The sequence below is a fragment of the Pipistrellus kuhlii genome, unplaced genomic scaffold (assembly GCF_014108245.1).
Source record: "Pipistrellus kuhlii isolate mPipKuh1 unplaced genomic scaffold, mPipKuh1.p scaffold_m20_p_1, whole genome shotgun sequence".
Classification (NCBI taxonomy): domain Eukaryota; kingdom Metazoa; phylum Chordata; class Mammalia; order Chiroptera; family Vespertilionidae; genus Pipistrellus; species Pipistrellus kuhlii.
This window is the reverse complement of record NW_023425404.1, coordinates 33,751,611-33,772,838: the sequence shown is the minus strand read 5'-3', so window position 1 is coordinate 33,772,838 and position 21,228 is coordinate 33,751,611. Positions and strand designations below refer to the sequence as shown.

Below are 21,228 nucleotides of genomic sequence, written 5' to 3'. Positions count from 1 at the left end.
CATGGAGCTGTGCGGCTGCTGAGGGAATTTTCAGAATCTGTGACTCAGCTATACCTCGGGACCCTGGGTACCCAGCCTCTGGCTCCCGTTCCTTCCCTCTTAAGCTGGCACCCTGCTAATGTCTCTGCTAAGCCTGTAAACATCTTCCCAATGACAAAAAAATAAAATCATAGGTTAAAAATCTTGAGCAATAAAACAGCAGATGACGTTGTGTGGGCAACGTCCCAGAGGACATGGAGCACGCGTCCCCTGAGTGAGTGGCCTTATAAGGACAGGTTCAGGAGGAGAGTGGGCAGGAGGCAGGCCACCCGCCAGGAGGGGAACGTGGGGAGGGGACGGGTGCCCCGCCGCTGGCTGGCCCGGGAGCGGAGCCAGCAGGGGTGCTGGCGAGGACACAGTTCCACGGGGGAAGCCAGCAAAGCGCCACCTCCACAGGCCCCCTTGGGCCCAAACCTGCTGTCCCCCTTCACGGCCATCGTCACCCGCACAGGCACTGACCTGCTCCCGGCCATCGTCACCCGCACAGGCACTGACCTGCTCCCGGCCGGCTGCTGCCCACCCACTGCCCAGCCTCGCACTGGGAACCTCCACCCCGGGTCAGGCAGCTTCTCATTCCTCTTCCCGCCTTGCCCAGTCCTGCCCAACTGGAAGGCAATAGAGGCCTGCTGGGTGGAAGGATGAGTAGTGGATGGTAGTTTCGGCTCATCAGCTGGGCTGATGGAACACAGGCCCAGCATCTTCACGGAGGGACCAGTGCCGGCCCGAGGGCACGGGAGCAACTCAGTAAAGGGGTTGGTGCCAAAACCGGTGTGGCTCAGTGGATAGAGCGTCAGTCTGCGGACTGAAGGGTCCCAGGTTCGATTCCGGTCAAGGGCATGTACCTTGGTTGTGGGCATATCCCCAGTTGGGGGTGTGCAGGAGGCAGCTGATCAATGTCTCTAACTCTCTATCTCTCTCCCTTCCTTTCTGTAAAAAAAAAAAAATATATATATATATCTCAATATATATATCTCAATATATATATCAATATATATCAATATATATATCAATATATATATCATATATATATATATATATATATATATAATTATATTTTTTAAAAAAATAAAGGATTTGGTGGTTGAAGGGGCCATGACTTTGAGTAGAGCCGTGATCACTTCTTGCCCCACTCAGCGTCGCACTTGTCCCCAATGTGAAGGCAGGAATGCTCCCAAACTCCTGCAGAGAATGTCTGTCCCCTGAGGACAGTGTGCGCGTGACGGGGAGGACAGGAGAGAGAAGGAGAGAAGAAGAAAGCGAGTTAGCTAGTTTCTGGAAGAGTCCTGGCTGTCAGAGTGTTTCTCTGACCCTGAGGAACAAAGCCCTGGCCCTTAAGAGGTGAGGGTGAGGGGAGGCGAACCCCGGGGCCCCTGTGCGGAGGGAAGGGCTCCGGAAGCCTTCCCCGCTCCTCGTTGGAGAAGGCTTTCAGAGCTCCCCAAACACCTGCTGGCAGCGAGTCTTACCAAGAGAGCATGGATGGTCAGAGGAGAGAGAGGAGGAGGTGGAGGGCCACACCATCCCTTCGCCAGCTTCTCCTGTGCCTAAAACCCATCACTTACCAGCCATGCGGTTCCTGAGTGAAGCCCTCTCCCTATTAGGGGGTGTCGAACTCAATCAGAGAAGGGGCCAAAATCTAAAATCCAGCCTAAATCGCGGGCCGAATGGTTTACTGAACAGTCATAAACTGTCATTGTGATGGAAACGCAGCGGAGTGCAGTGATGACAGCGCGGTGCGGGCCACATTGCAAGGCCTGGCGGGACGGATTTGGCCCGCGGGCCTTGTGTTTGACACATGTGCCCTAAATCCTCTCCTAAGACAAACAGCACTCCTGCAGGGGCCCACAAAAGAATTCTCCAATCACCAGAAAAGACAGGACAGGGCGGGTAGAGGTCAGACTGGGGAGAAGGACTGGGAGGAAGGGGAGAAGGAAGGGGCCTGAGAGGGGGAAGGGTCAGGGAAGAGGAAGTTGATCTGAGGGCAACCCCCCTCCACCCTCCCAGAGGGGAAGGGTCAGGGCTGAGGGAGGCTCTGGCAGCCGGGCAGCTGGCCCCTCTCTGGTGCCGGGAGAGTGTTGTCAGCTACAGGAGCCCGACTCAAGTTGAAGCAAGAGCCCCGGAGGCTCCCAGCAGAGGAGAGACAGGATCGGAGCCAGCTGTGTCAGCTTGAGCCCAGGGAGCGTCCAGCCTTGCCCGAGACCCTGACCCCTGGGGTGAGGCCTACGCCACAGTCATTCTGCTCCAAAATAGGAATGTCCCTGTACAACAACATCCGCTAGATGACTGCCTGAAATTCCACCGTTAGTCACATATTATTTTGGGTTAAGCATTGCCCCTCTGTGGTAGGCTGAAGAATGGTCCCCCAAAGATGTTCATGTCCTAATCCCTGGAATTATGTTACCTTACATGGTAAAAGGGAGTTTGCAGATATGATCAGAGATTTTGGGATGGGAGATTATCCTAGATTATCAAAGTGGGCCCATCTTAATTACAGAGGTCCTTATAACAAGGGGGCATAAGGACCAATTAATAGAAGGTGATGTGCACATTTCCCTGGGAAGGGACCACACAGAAAATGAGAGTTCAGCCTGAAATAGTTTATGCGTTTATAATATCAGCCCAGGTCTGACTTCAGAGTCTATGCATTTAATTCACAATATTTTACTTCCTAAAAATATTTCCTAATCAGTCAGGAGATTTTCTTCAACTTGCTGGCACTGGGCCTCTGAGGGAGAGAGGAGAGGGGACAGAACTGAGACCAAGAATCAAGGTATGACTTGCTTCATTCTGCATCCTTGGGCCAGGCATTGGTTTAGCAGTTGGACCCTAGACTCTACCATACTCCTGGCCTCCTCTCCAAGGGTTATATGGATGGATAGATGGATGGATGGATGGATGGATGGATAGATAGATAGATAGATAGATAGAAAGATATAAATAGTTTTGTTAATTCTCACTGGAGTATATTTTTCCATTGATTTTTATAGATAGTAGAAAGAGTAGAAGGGAGGGAGAGGAGGAGGGAGAAAGAAGAGCAGAGAGAGAGAAACAGAGAGGGAACCATTGATGTAAGGTATCTTGATTAGTTGCCTCCTGCACTCACCCAGATGGAACCTGCAACCCATGTTTGTACCCTTGACTGGGAATCAAATTTTTGACCTTTCGGTGCATGAGCCAACATTCTAACCACTGAACAACACCAGCCAGGGCACCAAGGGTTGCCTTGTCTAGATCCTGCCTTCAGGGAGCGGAGTGTGTCCTTAGCTGCCATTTCAAGGAGCCACCAATGCAGTCACCTGACCCTTAGGATTAGCTGTGGAGATTGTCCTTCACCAAGGTGGTACTCCCAGAATCCTCTGCACCTTCTTAAACCCTCTGACCAGAGGTGGGGAGAGCTTCTGCCAGGATTTCTCAGTCTGATTGTAAATGCTGATGTGTTCATCATAACAATGAAGAGGAGCACGATCAGAGTAAAAGTAGTACTGATTCTAGAACAAGGCAGGGTATAAATATGGATAAGCTACTCAAAACCATGCCACAGCCCTCCTGTGCACTCTCCTGATGAATCATCCCAGTTGGGAAGTTTCAATTGCCATAAGGCATGGGTAAGGAACTAAGGCACAGAAAGGTTATGTGACCTTCTACAGGTCACACAGCTAGTTGGTGATGGGATTGTGGTTTCAGCCAGTCTACTTCAGAGTCCATATGTTTAACTCATACTATTCTACCTCCTAAAAACAGTTCAAACTAACGATGATGTCTTGGTGTCTCATTTTTTAATCAAATAATAGCTTTCTATGGGTAGGGAAGTTTGGGGCAGGTAGAGACAGATGGGAGGACTGTCGTTGGGGAAGGACATGTCACATGTGTGAGGGGCCTGCCAACTGGTCACTATGAATCATGGAGACTTAATAAAGTGGCAGTCTGAGGCCAGGTTACCTTAATAAAAACACAAATAGCTTTGGATTTAACATTTAACAATTGGATTTAGAAATTTAACTTGAATTTTATTTTATTTTCCAAATGCAGTTTTATTTTTTATCAACTTTAGGACATTTAGCTGATTTTCTCAAAATAGTTTTACATTGCTACAAGTTATTTAATTCAAGAGTAGAAGGGAGGGAGGGAAGGAGAGAGGAAGAGGAGCAGAGAGGTATTTTAAGGCCCCAAAATATCTTTAGTGTGGTTTGAAATTGGCAGGCATGAGGCTCCATGGAAAGCACCAGGGCTGATGGGCCCGGGAGACCTGGGCTGTGTTCCAAACTTGCCGTTGAGACCTGTGTGGGCCTGCAGACGTCCTCGCTCCCTGCTCAGACAAGGTGTCTGGGCTGGAGCCATGAGAATTGTGGGAGATTTCGCTTGTTGTTTTACAGCCTCAGCTCTAGGTCCAGCTGTGCTGCCGGGTGGATGGGTGAGAACTTTGTATTCTGTGGGAATTGCTGCAGGCCTTTGCACAGGACCAGCTGGGAAGGGCAGGAGCACCCGTGTTTTGGCTTCTGACCTCTGCTTGCCCTAATCACAGGCAGCCCAGACACTGGTCCCCTCAAGCCCCAGGGGTAGGTAGGCCTGTGGTGATTGAAGACAACCCTGCTCCCAGTTGGAACATCCCCCACATGGAGGACAGACCTACATAGCACTACAAACTGTCAGAGCAGATCAGCTGACCCTGAGGGACATGCTAGCCCTGGGCCCAGAACAGTGAGTAAGAATGCCCAGAGATATTGGCATAAATGCATAAATATAGACACATAGATCAACGGAACGTAATAGAAAGTCCAGACATACACTGAGTGGTCAGATTATTATGATCTCTGAACACATAATAATCTGGCCACTCAGTGTATATCCTATATAATAAAAGGCTAATATGCAAATTTCCCCCTCGACCCCACCCATACACGAATTCATGCACCACGCTTCAGTATATATACACTGAGTGGCCAGATTATTATGTGTTCAGAGATCATAATAATCTGACCACCCAGTGTGTATGGTTAATTAATTTATGACAAAAGAGCCAAGAATATTTGATGGCAAAAGGGCAGTCTCTTAAAAAATGATGTTGGGAAAACTGGACAGCCACATGCAAAAGAATGAAATTCTACCATCATCTTACACCATACACAAAAGTCAATTCAAAATGGACTAAAGGCTTACATGTAAGGCCCCAAACCATAAAGTTTCTAGAAAAAGACATAGGTAGTAAGTTCCTTGACATCTGGTCTTGGCAATATTTTGGATATGACACCAAAAGCAAAAGCAGCAAACAAGCAAATAAAAGCCACACACGTACACACACAAAAAAACCCCAAAAAACAAATGGGACTACATCAAACTATAAAATTTCTACACAGCAAAGGAGACCATTAATAAAATCAAAAGGCAATGAGAGACAATATTTTCAAATCATATAGCTGATAAGAGATTAAAATCCAAATTATAATATATATATAAAGAACTCAAACAACTCAATAGCAACAAACAAACAAACAAAACAAAACAAACCAACCACAATCTGATTAAAAAATAGGCAGATAAAAAAAAAAAAAAGTCAGATCTAGCCTTAGCTGGTTTGACCCAGTGGATAGAGCGTCAGCCTACCTACTGAAGGGTCCTGGGTTCTATTCCGGTCAAGGGCATGTACCTAGGTTGCAGGCTCAATCCCTGGCCCTGGTCAGGTGGACTGTGGGAGGCAACCAGTTGATGTCTCTCTCATACATTGATGTTTCTCTCTCTCTATCTCTCCCTTCCCTTCCACTCTCTCTAAAAATCAATGGAAAAATATTTTCTGGTGAAGATTAACAACAACAAAAAATAGGTAGATCTATATAGACATTTTTCCAAAGAAGGTACATGAAAAGATGCTCAACAGCACTAATCATTAGGGAAATGCAAATCAAAACCACAATGATATATCACCTCATACCTGTTAGAATGGCTATTATCAACAAGATAAGAAATAAGAGTTGCAAGGCTGTAGAGAAAAAGGAACCCTTGTGTACTGCTGGTGGGAGTGTACATTGGTGAAGCCACTATGGAAAACAGTATGCAGGTTCCTCAAAAAATTAAAAATAGAATTACCATATGATCCAGGAATCTTAATTCTGGGTATTTGTCCAAAGAAATGAAAACACTAACACAGAAATATATGTACACCCCCATAGTCATTGCAACATTATTTACAATATCTAAGATATGGAAATAATCTACATGTCTATCAACAGATCAATGGATAAAGAAATTGTGTATGCCCCGCCAGTGTGGCTTAGTGGTTGAAAGTCAACCCATGAACCTGGGAGGTCATGGTTTGATCCCCAGCCAGGGCATATGCAACCCCAGCCAAGGTTGCAGGCTCCATCCCCAGTGTGGGTTGTTCAGGAGGTAGCTGACCAATGATTCTCTCTCATCACTGATGTTTCTCTCTTTCCCTCTCCCTTCTTCTCTCTGAAATCAATAAAAACATGTTTTTAAAAATTGTGTGTGTGTATGTGTGTGTATATATATATATATATATATATATATATATATATATATACACACACACACACACATACACACTAGAAGCCCGGTGCACAAATTTGTGCAAAAGGGGTTCTAGTTGGCCCACCCTGATCGAGCTGGTCCAGCAGAGGCGGGGGGGGGGGGGGGGCGGGGAATGGGTAGTTGGTGGGCAAACCCCGCCCCCTATTTGGGTTGAGGCGGGCTGGTTGGGGGCAGGGCCAGCTGGGGGGACCATGGTGGTTGACAACCCGCCCCATCCCATGGTCAAACTCCTGATTGAGGGGACAACTGCATATTAGCCTTTTGTTATATAAGATATATAATGGGATATATACTAGCCTTTTATTATATAGGCTATATAATGGAATATTATATAGAATATATAATATAATGTTATCCTATATAATAAAAGCCTAATATGCAAATTGTCCCCTCCACCAGGAGTTTGACTGGGAGTTGGACCAGGGGGAAGGGCCGTCAGCCAACCCCCCAGGTCTCCTCCCCTGGCCAGCCTGCCCTGATTGGCTCCAATCGGGGCAGGGCGACTGGACCCTGTCCATGCAGGAATTCATGCACCGGGCCTCTAGTGCAGCTATAAAAAAGAATAAAATCTTGTCATTTGTGACAACATGGGTAGACCTCAAGGATATTATGCTAAATAAATAAGTCAGGTGGAGAAAGACAAATACCATATGGTTTCATATGTGAAACCTAAAAATAAAAAACCAAGCTCATAGATTCAGATAACAGATTAGCAATTGCCAGAGGTGGGCCCAGGGGATGGGAAGTGGGAAAATGGGTGAAGAAAATCAACAATAACAAACAGCAGATTAAAAAAAGGAAAAAAAAAGATTTTAAAGAAACAATCCCAGAGAGCTTCTTTAAAAAAAAAAAAAAAGAAACAAACAAACAAAACGGATCCCTACCTTCTGAGTCAGATTCTCCAGGAGTGGGGCCTGCGACTCTAACAAACTTCCCAGGGGATTCGTATGACTAACAGCCAGGTCCAATCTCTCTACTTTTCCTGGGGAAACTGAGGCCCAAAAAAGTTTTGAGCCAGTCATCAGCAGAACCAAAATCAGAAATTAGATCTTTGGACCCACGGTTAAATATAATTTCCACAAAAAGACCAGGAACCTGTAAGACCCAAAAGAATTGCCCATCATTTTGCTTGTTTGTTTTAATTTTCTGAAAACCAAAGCACACAATTTAAAGGCTCACATAAAGGTAGTTTTACAAGACTTGTATGAGAAAACACAGCTCCTTGTCTAACCCCTCCCACCTGCCCCGCCCCACCGGTAACCACTTTCAAGTCTTTTAGCCAATCCTTTGGGTATTAAACGGAGGCAGAATGTCATCCAAAATATGCTTCTTTGACATAAAAATTATTTCTAGCTGAAGGCAATTAAGAAGCAGCAAATGCAGGAAAAGCTTTTCTCTTCCCTCTCCTTCTTCTGTCTAAAGGCAGGATATAAATTCTCTTTTTCTTGAGATTGATTCTTATCCTTCCAGAGGTGCACAGAGGAATCTGCAAGGAGCCTTACTCCATTAGTTCCCTCCCATATATGTACCTTCCAAGTCTGTCATTTTTAGAAGGCTAAACTGATCTCCTTTGTCTTGTTATCTCTATACAAATGTGCTCTTTGTCGATGCTACATAAGCCAGAGTTCTAAACCCCTGCTTTGAGCTACTTTTCACTGAGGGTTCTCCCACATAATGGGTGCTGCATATATTCATTAACTGCTTTTCTCTTGTTAATTGGTCCAGCTGAAAACCCAACATGGGGGAAGTTCTGCCTCCCCTATAGCATTCGCTCCCACCTTGGCCTTGTTGCATTTTTACAACGGGTATGCATCGCTTTGTAGACTTGGATTGCCAGGGTGAGCACAGGTCTGGGATGCCGGGCATTGCAGAGTGCCCCCGAGGTCACTGGGCACAGGCCACCAGCTCCTCCAGGGCTTGGTCGCGGCAGTTGCCGTGGACCAGCAGCACCTCCTTGATGCGGTCCTGCTGGAAGCCCATGTCGCTGAACTGCTCCCAGAGGCGCAGGAACTCCCCTGCCTGAGGAAGGGAAAGCAGAGAGGGCACTGAGGCTTATCCTCCACCCGCGCAGCCCCCTCCCCAGTCTCCTCTGTATCTACTCCCAGAAAGCTGTGGCCCTCACAGGCCAGGTAAACCTGACCCTGGGCAACCTGCCTGTGAGGTGACATGGGCCAAGGAAGGAGGTCCCCAGCCTGGCCACTGGCTTGGTCCTGGCTCTACTCCCCTGCCCCAGCTCTCTCCTGACTACCTGTGGTGGGGGCTGGGGCAGGAAGAGGAAAGCCGAATACTGGTGCCCAGAGGATGCGTAGTCCAGGATCTCTGCCGAGGTGTCACACAGTACAGCTTTGGTCCTCCTTCCTCCTCTGGCACCAGCACTTGAAGCAACCCTGCTTTTCTTCTTCCCTCCTTCTCTGTATGTCTCCCGCCCTCCTGTCCCTCCATCAGCCTCCGTGAAGAGTTGCTCTCGAGCCTGAACCAGCTGCTGAGCATGGACAGATCGTATTCACCAGGCACGCAGAATGTACTACTGGGCCCAAAGCGGCCTCTATGCTGGATCCCAGCTAGACGGCCAGCTCCTTGAGCAGAGTTTTCAAGCACCTTTGTGCTGCCTGTGGCTCCTATGTGGGTGTCTAACAGAGAGAGGGCATTCAATGACCCGTGTGCTTATTCAGTGAAACAATACAAAGCCGTGCCTCTGGTTCCCTCCCCACCTCATCCTCTCACCTTCTGTGCTTCATCTCCCTGGCTGTCTGCTCCCCAGGGCTGAGCAAGCAGGCTCTCTCCCTGTCGCCCCCAGGCTGGCTCTGGCACCATATGCCCCCACACACCAGGCTCATGTGTATTTCCCCCTCCCTTCTCTGCCTCAGCTCAGGCAGGGGGCCGGCTGACCTGGCTCTCAGAGAACTGGAACATCTCCATGGCCTCCTCCACCAGGCCCTCGTCGTAGCCCTGCCGCAGCAGCCGATCACAGGCGCTGAGGTAGCTGAGAAACTGGGCCAGGAAGGGGCAGAGAGGGAGGGGATAAGATGGGTGGCTCAGAGGTTGAGCATCGACCTATGAATCAGAAGGTCACGGTTCGATTCCTGATCAGGGCGCATGCCTGGGTTGAGAACTTGATGCCCAGCAAAGGGTATGCAAGAGGTAGCTGTTCAATGATTCACATTATTGATGTTTCTATTTCTCTCGCCCTCTCTCTTCCTGTCTGAAATCAATGAAAACACGTTTTGTTTTTGTTTTTGTTTTTAAAAAAGGGGGGAACAGCAGGGGCAGTGGATGGGCTAGAGCAGACACTTCAAGGACCTCAGTAAGGCCTGAGCTCAGGCCAGCTGACTAGGCAATCCACCACACATGACATGGCCCCAGAAACCTCATGGGCCATGGATAGGTAGACACCAACTGTCCCACACTAGGGGCTGTTAGGGTGAGCTAAGGTGTTCCCAGAAGCTAAGTGGGGGTGGGACAGGCCTGCAACATAGGTCTCTTCTCACTCACCACCCATGCAGCCTGCTCGCCCTCCTTGGGGAGCACCTACCTGTATGAAGGTGCCATCCATTCCTGGGCACCCCTACCCCATCCCACCCCTAGACACATACATCTCTGCCACCCAGGACTTCATGAGCCCCCACCATGCAACAGACCTGCGTCTGTGCTGGAAAGGGGCGGGGACAGAGCGGACCTCCCAGGCTGAAGACCCGTTCCGGTCGGTCACTTCCTGCCTAGCCCTCAGGGGCTGCTTTGGCCTCAGGGTGAAGTGCTGCCTCCAACCAGGGCTCAAAGGCTCCTGCCTGTCAGTCATCTCTGCTCCTCCCGCAGCCCCCAAGAGGCCCCTCATCACGGCCGGCCTCACTCCTCTTACCTGGGAACCCCCTCTGCCCTGTTTCCAAGGTGCTGTGCTTGGTGGTCCCACAGCACAAACAACTTGGTAAAACTGCCCTACTGCCTTTCCCATCTTTCTCATCCACTGGCTTTTTGCTCCATGAGGGAAGGGCTGGTTCACCACTGTGTCCCAGCACCCAGCATGGCAGGCAGAGGGAGCTCCATAAATACATGCTGTGTTTATAAAGTGAATTAAGAACTACCTCCGAGGAGCTCACAGCCCAGTGGGGGAGATAAACCAGATACTGGCAATCATGAGGCCCCGACAAATCAAAGCAGGATTTATGGGGAGTCAGTGCCAAATGAAGTCAGTGCCAGACCATAAGAATTGTGGGTGTAAGCGGAGAAAAAAGAGGCTGGGTTTCTGCAGCCCTTCAGAGGTAGGCAGAAAGCAAGGATAATATCAACGAATGGTTTCAGCTTCTCAACTGTCCAAGCACCTGCCTAGGGCACCTAGGCCTTACTGGAGCACATCTGAAAAACCACCCAGCCAAGCCCGCCTTGCACCCCTGAGGAAACAGGTCCAGACGATGAGGGCAGCTTGCCCAGGGCCCCAAGACGAGGGCCTAGGTCACCTAATCTCGAGCTAATGCCTTGTCCATCGTGGGGCCACTATTAGAGGAGGGGCTCGAGCTAGCTTAAAAGTAGACAAGAGTTTCTAAAGGTGAAAGCAGGAGTGGGGGCAAGGGCAGATGGGAGATCTCCCGTCACCTCTTAGCTCACCCACAGCAATGGATCGTGGCCTTAGTGTTGATTGCAGCTACTGGGAGTTTTAAAACTACCCATAAGCTGCCCGACCAGCATGGCTCAGTGGTTGAGCATCGACCTATGAACCAGGAGGCACGGTTCGATTCCCGGTCAGGGCACATGCCCAGGTTTTTGGGCTGGATTCTAAGAAGGGGGCATGCAGGAGGGAGCCAAACAATGATTTTCTCTCATCATTGATGTTTCTCTCTCTCCCTCTCCCATCCTCTCTGAAATCAAGATGAGCCTAGGTGCTTCCCTGAAAGGTTCTCATGCAGAAAATGAGAGAAAAGCATTGAACAACAAGGATTCAGAGTGAACCAGCCTGTTTCCCCAGCTGCAAAGTGAGGATAGTAATAGCAACCTTGAAGAATTGAGAAGAGCCCTGACTGGTTTGGCTCAGTGGATAGAGCATCAGCCTTCAAACTCAAGGGCCCCAGGTTGGATTCTGGTCAAGGGCATGTACCTTGGTTGCGGGCACATCCCCAGTGGGGGTTATGCAGGAGGCAGCTGATTGGTGTATCTCTCTCATTGATGTTTCTAACTCTCCCTCTCTCTTACTCTGTAAAAAAATCAATGAAATATATATTTTAAAAAATAAATAAAAATTTAAAAAAAGAATTGAGAAGACCTAATTGTGTACTCTCAGATTGAGGGACTGGCACACACACACAAATATTAACTAAATATTAACACCACTAATGCCTGATTGATGAAGGGATATAAAGGTCTGACCAGCTCAGCCCCACTTAGGATGGCTCTCGAGGGCCATACCTGCTCCAGAGTTGAGGAGTTGGCTGACACTGTCGTTGGGTCTACAAAGCTCAACCTCTCCATCTACCCACTCCTGCTTCTGTCCACTCCCTTCTGCAGGGGTTAATCCCAAGAGCCTCCTTACTTTACTCCATCTGAGTGGATTCCTGGGGACTCACTCCAGCCTACAATAGTGGTTTTTCTGTACCCTGGTAACCCCCTACCTCCCAGCCATATCTAAACACCCAGGAAATACCCAATAGGTAGATGGATAGGTGGATTTGGTCAAACTGAACACAATTCTTTCGTTGAGGGAAGTGGTTAGAGCTGCAACACCTAGTAGTAGTCACATGTAACTATTTTAATTTCAATCACATAAAATTCTGTCATACTAGCCACATTTCAAGTAATAACATATGGCTGGTGGATCCTGTATTGGACAGCAGATATAAAACACCGCTCATTACAAGAAGTTCCACCGGGCAGCTAGAGAGATTCTTGGCTGCCCAAAGCGCCAGCCCCTGCATTTGGGATACAAAGCAGGAGAGGAGTAAAATATCAAGGCGCCCCCAAGTGTGCACAGGGATTCCTGATAAACTCCTATGCAGAGGTAGCTTCAGGACCTAGAAGCTGCTCATAACCCCCAACAATTAATGGCAGGCTGAGATTCTGCCTCTGAAGAGAAGGAAACAAAATTTCTTCAAGTTAAAGATAAAAACCACGTGGCCAAAACCGGTTTGGCTCAGTGGATAGAGCGTCGACCTGCGGACTGAAAGGTCCCAGGTTAGATTCCGGTCAAGGGCATGTACCTTGGTTATGGGCACATCCCTGATGGGAGTTGTGCAGGAGGCAGCTGGTTGATGTTTCTCTCTCATCGATGTTTCTAGGTCTCTATTCCTCTCCCTTCCTCTCTGTGGAAAATCAATGAAATATATTTTAAAAATAAATAAAATAAATAAAAGTAAAGATAAAACCACATGGCCACCCTTCTGGTTCCAGCTCCACGGCCCCCCAACTCCGGAGGATCGCTCACCTGGCTCAGACTCTGACGCCCCGTCTTCTGCAGAGCCACGATGGCCCTGTGCAGGGGGTACCCCAGGGCGACCACGGGCCCGATGAGGTCTTGCTCCTCTTGGCTCAGGGCGGACAGCAGGTCCGCAGAATTGGGGTGCGGTCTGTGGGCGAGGCGTGGCTGGGGCTCCCGCTCAAGAGGTGGCAGGCAAGTGTATGGGCTGAGGGACTGAAATGCAGACAAGCTGGATGAGTCATTTACCAGCGGGAGAACATCTGGTTGGGCAGGGCATTCTAAAAGGCGCCTTTCACGCCCCCTTCCGTACAGAGTACAGAGGCGAATGCAGTGGGGAGCGTGGATCCTGCTCTGGACCAAAGCCTGGATCTCTACTGTTCACTCAGGTTACTCAGAGTGAAATGAAGGTGGTCACACTGGGTATCTCAGGGGTTGTTATGAGGCTTAAGAGTTATTTTAATCTGGATCGGGGAAGAGCCATCCTGGCCTTCACATCTGGCCCAGGATGTGGGCACAGCCGGTCCAGCTCACAGCGCCTCTTCTCTATGTTTGCTCTGAACGATGGCGAGAAGGGTTGCTGGCTGGCCCTCTTGACAAGGTAGAGAAGGGATGGCTCAGAGCACCTCAGTGACTTGCGTAAGATCACACACCAGTGAGTGGAGAAGCCAGACCTTGAGTCTCTTTGGGATTTAATGTCATGTTGGCCTCATTCTTTTGTACCTACTGGCTTGACTGGGGCCGCCGGGGGCAAGGGGAAAAAGACAGAAAGCTGTGCCCTATTGCTACCTCCTGCTGCTAATCCTGACCCACCCCACCTATTCAGGTTCCAGGTTGTGTGGAGTTTGATGATTATACATTTGGACCTCTTAAATTAAAAAAAAATAGGATAGAATTATAAATATAAAATTAGGCATAAAGCTTTGGAAAGAGCAAAGTCAGTGGCCTGAGGCTTAGCTTCATTGGGTTCATGGTACATTCACTTCTGCTCCCCATTCTGCTGGGCACAGTGCTCTGTCCCCAGCTTTCCCGGCCTGTAACAGCCCTCACCTCTCTCTCTCTCTCTGTCTCTCTCTCTCTCTCTCTCTCTCTCTCTCTCTCTCTCTCTCTCTCTCTCTCTCTCTCTCCACACATGATCGCCCTGCCTTGTCTCCACGCCCCCTGAGGCAATTGTCCAGCGGTTTGGACTTTGTCTCTTCCCACCCAGTGTCTGGCAGGGATTTACAGACAGTGGCTATTCCCTGATTGAGCGTCCAGCTCAGCGTCCACAGAAAGCCTTGCCCAGCAAGCCCTGGATTTGAGTCACATTCACTGAGCACCCTCTAGGGGCCAAGTCTGCCTCTGGGTGCTCCGCAAACAAAAATGCGTGCGCACCAACCCCTGCCCTAAAAGAAGGCGAGCTCATGTTCCGGGGGGGGGAGAGAGACAGGTGCTGGATAACTACGCCCTGCATGAGCCCTAGCAGAGGCAACGCAGGCACCGGGGGATGGGAGCCCTCTGAGCTAAGGCTGCAGGAAGAGCAGCGGGAAAGGCTCGGGAGGAGGAGCACGGAGAGGAGGGGACCTTGGCTGTGGACATGGCTGGGGACCCAAACTACGGGGGCCTGGCCGCTGATCTTGGCAGAGCCCGCAAGTTCCTTACCGCGGCCGCGGGCTTGCGGCTCCGCAGCGGGGGCGCGGCGCCCGCCGTGGAGGGCCGCGGGGCCGGGGCGGGCGCACGGGGGCCCCGGGGCGGCGGCGCGGGGCTCCGGGGCGGCTCCGGGCTGGGGCACAGGCTCCGGGCCCGGTGGCGGATGCGCTGCAGGAAGGCGCGCGGGCGGGCGGCCGTGCTGCCCTCGGAGAGCCGCTGCCGCACGCCCGCCAGCTCCGACCGCACGGCGCGCAGCCCGGGCAGCGAGCGCCGGTGGCGGCCCGGGCTGGGGCTCCCGGGAGCGCTGGGCTGGGGGCTGCGAGGCCCCGGCTCGTCCTCATCGGCAGGCATGGCTCCTTCTTCCTCCTCCTTTTCCTCCTCCTCCTGTCCCTCCGGCTGCCCTTGGGGTCCAGCCTCGGGGCCCGTGGCTGCAGCAGGCAGGCCCGCCGGCCCGCATGCCGGGCTGACCAGCAAGAGCCAGGCTGGAGGGGCTGACGCCGACCCGGGGGCTTCGCACTGGAACTGGCAGGGTCCCCGGGTGACAGCCTCCACCCAGAAGAGGGTCCTCCTCTCCAGGCCGAAGTCGTGCTGCGGAGAGAAGGCTGCGTGAGGCGCAGCCAGGCAAACCTGGGCTCGGGGGCGCACCCCTACCTCTGGCCTCCGGTGCGCCCTAGCCAGACCTGCACGGCCTCCAATTCCGAGCCCCAGGCCCTCAGCACAGTCCACCCGCACCCTCCGCACCTCCGTTTTAGCTAGCACCGGGGTAGATGGATATCAACAATTTATTTTTTTTAATTGATTTCATTTTTTAAATATATTTTATTGACTTTACACAGAGAGGGATTGAGAGAGATAGAAACATCGATGAGAATCATCCATCAACTGCCTCTTGCACACCCCCCACTGGGGATGTGCCGGTAACCAAGGTACATGCCCTTGACCTGAATCAAACCCGGGACCTTTCAGTCTGCAGCCCGACGCTCTATCCACCGAGCCAAACCGGTTTCAGCAGATAACAACAAATTAAACTCTGCATGAAGAACGAATGCAGTGAAATCTAATGTCTAAGTCCCTTTGCCATTCAGTATGCTATTGGACAGAAGTAACTGCTTAAACACTTGCTCAGGGCGCTTTCACTTGAGCCCGGCACCATTTGCCGGAAGCAGTCAGCCTGGCAGCCCACCAGGCACGTACCCTCCCTGTGGGTGACATCTGCCCCCATGCTCCTGGCCGCCACCTGAGGTTGCTTTGAGACCCAGGCAATTGAAAACTTGCTAAGCTTTGTTGAACCCTACTTAGTAGGTTTTAGTGTTATTTCTTTTTCCAGATTATGAAAATGAGGCTCAGCGAATTTAATTTGCTGGAGGTCAACTTGGAGGTGAGAGGCTGAGCTGGGATTTTTCTGACCATCTGACAGTAGGGCTTTATCCACTACATATGAGGCCACCTAAGGAAGCAATCTGGAGCCCACATAAATAACCTAACTCCATGGTCGGCAAACTGTGGCTTACGAGCCACATGCGGCTCTTTGGCCCCTCAAGTGTGGCTCTTCCACAAAATACCACGTCCTAGGCGAGTCTATTTTGAAGAAGTGGCGTTAGAAGAAGTTTAAGTTTAAAAAATTTGGCTCTCAAAAGAAATTTCAATCGTTGTACTGTTGATATTTGGCTCTTTTGACTAATGAGTGTGCCGACCACTGAGCTAACTTGAGAGTTTATAAATGAGGCAAAAATAAAATATTCCTGTCACAATCCTTTAAAATTAATAACCAGGACTATAACATGGCTTTAAATATATATATATATATAAAAATTAAGGGCAATTTCAATGCTCTATGATGGCCATTTAAGGAAAAGAGAGGCTAGGGGAATGTGTGTGAGGGAAAGGGGAGCAGATAGACAGGCAGACAGGCACTGTTCCCTCTCACCTCGGACATGACCCCGCACTGGGGAGAGGAGCATAATTTAGCTGGTCCGGTGTGACTCCCCAAGGTCAAGGGCTATGGCTTACTCCTCAGAGCCGGGGCGAGCCTGGCACGGAGTGGACATTTGTAAAGGCGTGCGAATACATGGTTGGAGAAAGAGAGTAGAGCAAAATAGATGAGTTGTGAAAAACTTAAGAGGAAAAAGACAACTTCAGAACTGGTGAGATAGACTTGGAGAGAGAGAGACTAAATTAAAGAGACAGCCAGCAGGACTTCGGGGTTAAAATGATATAAAGACCCGATAAAAATACCAACACTTGTGATTTCTGGAACTAAGTGAGATGATTCTAAAGCTCACCTGAAAAATAAATAAGAATAGCCAGAAAAACTCAGGGGACAAAAATATAAATAGGACTGGCCCTACCAACTGTTTTATTTTACTATAAAACATCAATAATTAAAACTGGCACTGTAACTATGGTACTGGCACAGATAGATTAGAGGTAGAGAATAGAAAGTCCAGAAATAGACCTTAATATCTATAGGGCTTTAGTAAATAATAAGATAGCATCTCAGGCAATGGGAAAAAGAACTAACCAATAAATAGTGTTAGTTATCTGGATGAAAATAAAGTTAGATCCATTATCACATTATATACAAAAAGATAAATTTAAAAAAGATCAAAGATTCAAATGTGTGATATGGAACCATAAAAGTATTAGAAGAAAACAAGATAGAAATCCTTTATAACATCAAGGAGGAAAACCTTTCTTACTCAGAATCAAAATCCAGAAGCCATAAAAGTACACAAGGCATATGCCCAAAATCTGCATGGCAAATGTCATGAGCAAGGTCAAAGACAGATGACAAACTGGGTGGCAGGGGGGTGGGGAGCAGAATAACACTGACACAGAGATAAAGTACTAACTTTACTAATATAGGGAGTGCCTAGAAATAGATAAGAAAAAGACTCACAGCCCAACAGGAAAGTGGACAAAAGATAATATGAACAGTCCACAGAAAAGGGAATAAAGAGTTCTTTTAAATAAGAAAAAGCTGCTCAACCTTACTCGTAATAAGAGAAAGAAAATAGCCGAAACCGGTTTGGCTCAGTGGATAGAGCATCGGCCTGCGGACTGAAGGGTCCCGGATTCGATTCAGGTCAAGGGCATGTACCTTGGTTGCGGGCACATCCCCAGTAGGGGGTGTGCAAGAGGCAATTGATTGATGATTCTCTCTCATCAATGTTTCTGACTATCCCTCTCTCTTCCTCTCTGTGAAAAATCAATAAAATATATATTAAAAAATAATAATAAAAAAGAGAGAAAGCAAAATAAAACTACACTGAAATACATTTGCCTGTCCCTTGGCGAGCAATCCTGGCTGCATCCCTCGAGCCATGAGACCCTGTGGATCACTCGGAGGGGTGGGGTGGAGGGGTAGGTGAAGGGGGGGGGGGGTTGGAGGGTTGGGGAGTGTGGAGCTTTGGTTTCCTGTGCCGTGGGGTAAGAACACCCAGCTGAAAGACTCATAAAAATGAGAGAGAAGAGTGAACATGTAAAGAGCACCTAACAGGGGCCTGGTGCACAGTAGGTGCTCAGTAAATGGCAGCTGTTATTCTTTTTTTTCTTTAGGCCACGACAGATTCCTTGGTTAATCTAGCATCATCGTTATGGGAAAACGCATTTTAAGTTCTTAACACTGGGAGTACAGCCCAGTGAGCTGGAAGGACTGATCAGGAGACACTGTAAATCATACCTGGAGTCTCATGCTTCTCTGTTTGTTAGTTTGGCCCAACAGTTAATGAAATGGAGGCTCAGGAAGGGAAATAGGCTTAAGGGATTGCAGGTGCCCACCCTGAGAGCAGGAGGCAAGGCCAGGTCAGCATTTGGCTGGGACACCAGACATGGGCCTGGCGGAAGGGGGCCTGTTTCTGCTTCTAGGAAAACAACAGCCTCTTCCCAGCTTGCCTCGAGCTCAGCAGGGGAGGAAAAGCTGTGATAATTCACCTCTACTGGCGCTCAGTAAAGCGAATTCCTCTTCCCAACAACACAAGCTCTCCTGCCAGAGTGAGTGCCCACAGCACAGGGTGTGGGAGAGCAGGAGCTCCCGCCCCACAGGGTGCGCTGGGCTTATTGCAGCTCTGGAAGCATCTGTCCCGAGGAGCCTCAGTGCAACTCCGGGGTCTGCAGACGGAGCAAAACTGCCCCGCACCTCCGAGCCCCTCTCAGGGCTCTCCCTCTGGACTGTGCTCCCTGCTGACTTCCTGAAATCCTTGGCCTTCAAACATCACCTGTCCAGTGTCTCTCATGTTCCAGTCCTGCTCTTAGCTAACAAAAAATCACCTGGAGTCAGGACTTGGGTTCTAGTCCTGTCACTAACTTTGTACAAGTCATTTCCTTTTCTGGGTTTCAGGTTCCTCAAAATGAGTGAAAGCTTACCTAGATCCTCAAACTTTTCCACGTAGCACCCGGCAGACAGTGGAGAATGAGCATGTAGGAGTCTGCATACTGGTCCCAAGAGGCCCAAAGTCAGCTCCACAGTTCTTTGCAATCTTATTCTTTCATTTTTATTTATTTATTATTATTTTTAAAAAGTATAGTTATATTGATTTTACAGAGAGGAAGAAGGAGAGATGGAGAATTAGAAACATCAATGAGAGAGAAACATGGAACAGCTGCCTCCAGCACAATCCCTATTGGGGAACAAGCCCACAACCGAGATACATGCCCTTGGCAGGAATCGAACCTGGGACCCTTCAGTCCATAGGCCAGTGCTCTATCCACTGAGCCAAACTGGTTAAGGTTTATTCTTTCATTTTAAAAGAATTCATGTGTGAATTTTGCATGCTACCCCATGATATATCTGTGTTCTAATGTGAATACAATAGGTTCCCCCCTAATCCTTCAAGCAAACTTGATTCTTCTGGAAGTTAATCATGTTTATCCTGAGGCCACATGCGATATGTCCATATACACTGGTGCCTATCCGAGTATGTGAACTGTGGGGCAAGGGGTGCTTTAGGAGTGCCTCTAGCTGAAACCGGTTTGGCTCAGTGGTGGAGAGTCGGTCTGCGGACTGAAAGGTCCCAGGTTCGATTCCGGTCAAGGGCATGTACCTTGGTTGCGGCCATATCCCCAGTAGGGGGTGTGCAGGAGGCAGCTGGTCGATGTTTCTCTCTCATCGACGTTTCTGGCTCTCTATCTCTCTCCCTTCCTCTCTGTAAAAAATCAATAAAATATATTTAAAAAAAAAAAAAAAAAAAAAAAAAGAGTGCCTCTAGCCGAAACTGGTTTGGCTCAGTGGATAGAGCATTGACCTGCGGACTGAAAGGTCCCAGGTTCTATTCCGGTCAAGGGCATGTACCTTGCTTGCGGGCACATCCCCCATAACGGGTGTGCAGGACGCAGCTGGTTGATGTTTCTCTCTCATTGATGTTTCTAGCTCTCTATCCCTCTTCCTTCCTCTCTGTAAAAGATCAATAAAATACATTAAAAAAGAGAAAAGAATTGAGATCCTTTAAAAAGAAATGGTGCCTCTAAAATATTATTCCTTCCTAATGTGCCACAGGTGGCATTTTAACAGAGGATTCTGGATCCAGTGTCTTAACCCTAAGGAGTGATTCTAATGGAATTTTAGATGTGGCAGCAGAGAGGAACTGAAACATCCGTGCCATGATCCTCAGTCACTTTATATAGGTGACCTTCCAGTTACCCTAACGCTAAAATAAGACCCAGTACATAATCCTCATCAGGCAACCAGCCTTCCTCATGAAACACCTTCCCCTCTTATTTATTTCCAAACTCCCTGAAATATACCAGAGCAGGCCTAGCTGCCCTTTAAAATCAAGGAACAAGGTCCCATGAGTCTCAGCATCAGGCCCACAGGCCCAGGGACTAGGAGTTACATAGACAGACAGACAGACAGACAGAGAAATACTCTCACCATAGAGCCCAGCAGAAGCTCCCTGCAGGCTGGGACACTGAGTTCTGGCCCAGGGAGCAGCTCTGTGCTGGTCAGAAAGCCCGTGGGCACCTTGAAAGGGACACCATCCAGGGCACTCATCCTGTCAGGGGAGTGTGGTGATGGCTGAGGCAGGCTGCCTGATGGCAGTGGCAGAGTGTAGTCCTGAGGACCAGGCTCAGGCCTCAAATGGCCTCGGTGCTCCCCTCTGTGGTGACTTAGCCGAGTCCCTCAGCTAAGAAGGAAAGGTAATGTGGCCAGTGCTGCATAGGGAGGAAATGGATAAAAACAAGACCGTTCAAACTGTCAGGGATTGACTAATTCATGTTTAAGTCTTACACTAGGGCATTGTTTACCAAAACAAAGTCTAAAACTCTAGTTCTAAAGTCTTGCATCAAAAGAGTTTTCACCCCCAGTGTAATAAATATCAAAGTCAATGGATTAAAATTAGCAAAAAAAGAGTTTTCATTCAAATGTTTAAGGAAGAAATGTCAAATTACAAAAACTCTTCCAGAAAAGAAGAAAAGAAGGAATAATTCCTAACTAGTTTGGCATCAACTTGATACCAAACTTGACAAGAAAATTAGATGCTGATCTCTCATAAATATAAATGAAAGAAATCTTAACAAAAATAATTATGGATAAAAAAATACTGCCAAGTTGAGTTTATTTCAGGAATGAGAGGTTGGCTTAACATTTCAAAATCAATCAATGGGAGTAAAGATAAACACCACTA

The 21,228-nt window shown here is 48.8% G+C and overlaps 1 protein-coding gene across 1 annotated transcript; it reads right to left on the bottom strand.

Moving 5' to 3' along the window:
• Window positions 1-7,692: 7,692 nt before the first annotated feature.
• UBAP1L (ubiquitin associated protein 1 like) lies at window positions 7,693-20,901 on the bottom strand. Its single transcript, XM_036438809.2, has 5 exons — window positions 20,475-20,901; window positions 14,618-15,193; window positions 12,986-13,192; window positions 9,469-9,570; window positions 7,693-8,598 (listed from the first exon to the last, which is right to left on the bottom strand). Exons 1-5 carry the CDS (start codon window positions 20,592-20,594, stop codon window positions 8,464-8,466), a joined length of 1,140 nt encoding a protein of 379 aa, XP_036294702.1. The 5' UTR covers window positions 20,595-20,901; the 3' UTR covers window positions 7,693-8,463.
• Between the last annotated feature and the right edge of the window lie 327 nt (window positions 20,902-21,228).

Coding starts and splice junctions, on each gene's coding strand:
- UBAP1L (XM_036438809.2), bottom strand. CDS start 20,594: ATGAGTGCCCTGGATGGTGTCCCTTTCAAGGTGCCCACGGGCTTTCTG. Junction 15,194..20,474: donor AGCTTCTGCTGGGCTCTATG/GTGAGAGTATTT, acceptor TTCTCTCCGCAG/CACGACTTCGGCCTGGAGAG. Junction 13,193..14,617: donor GCCGCAAGCCCGCGGCCGCG/GTAAGGAACTTG, acceptor TCTGCATTTCAG/TCCCTCAGCCCATACACTTG.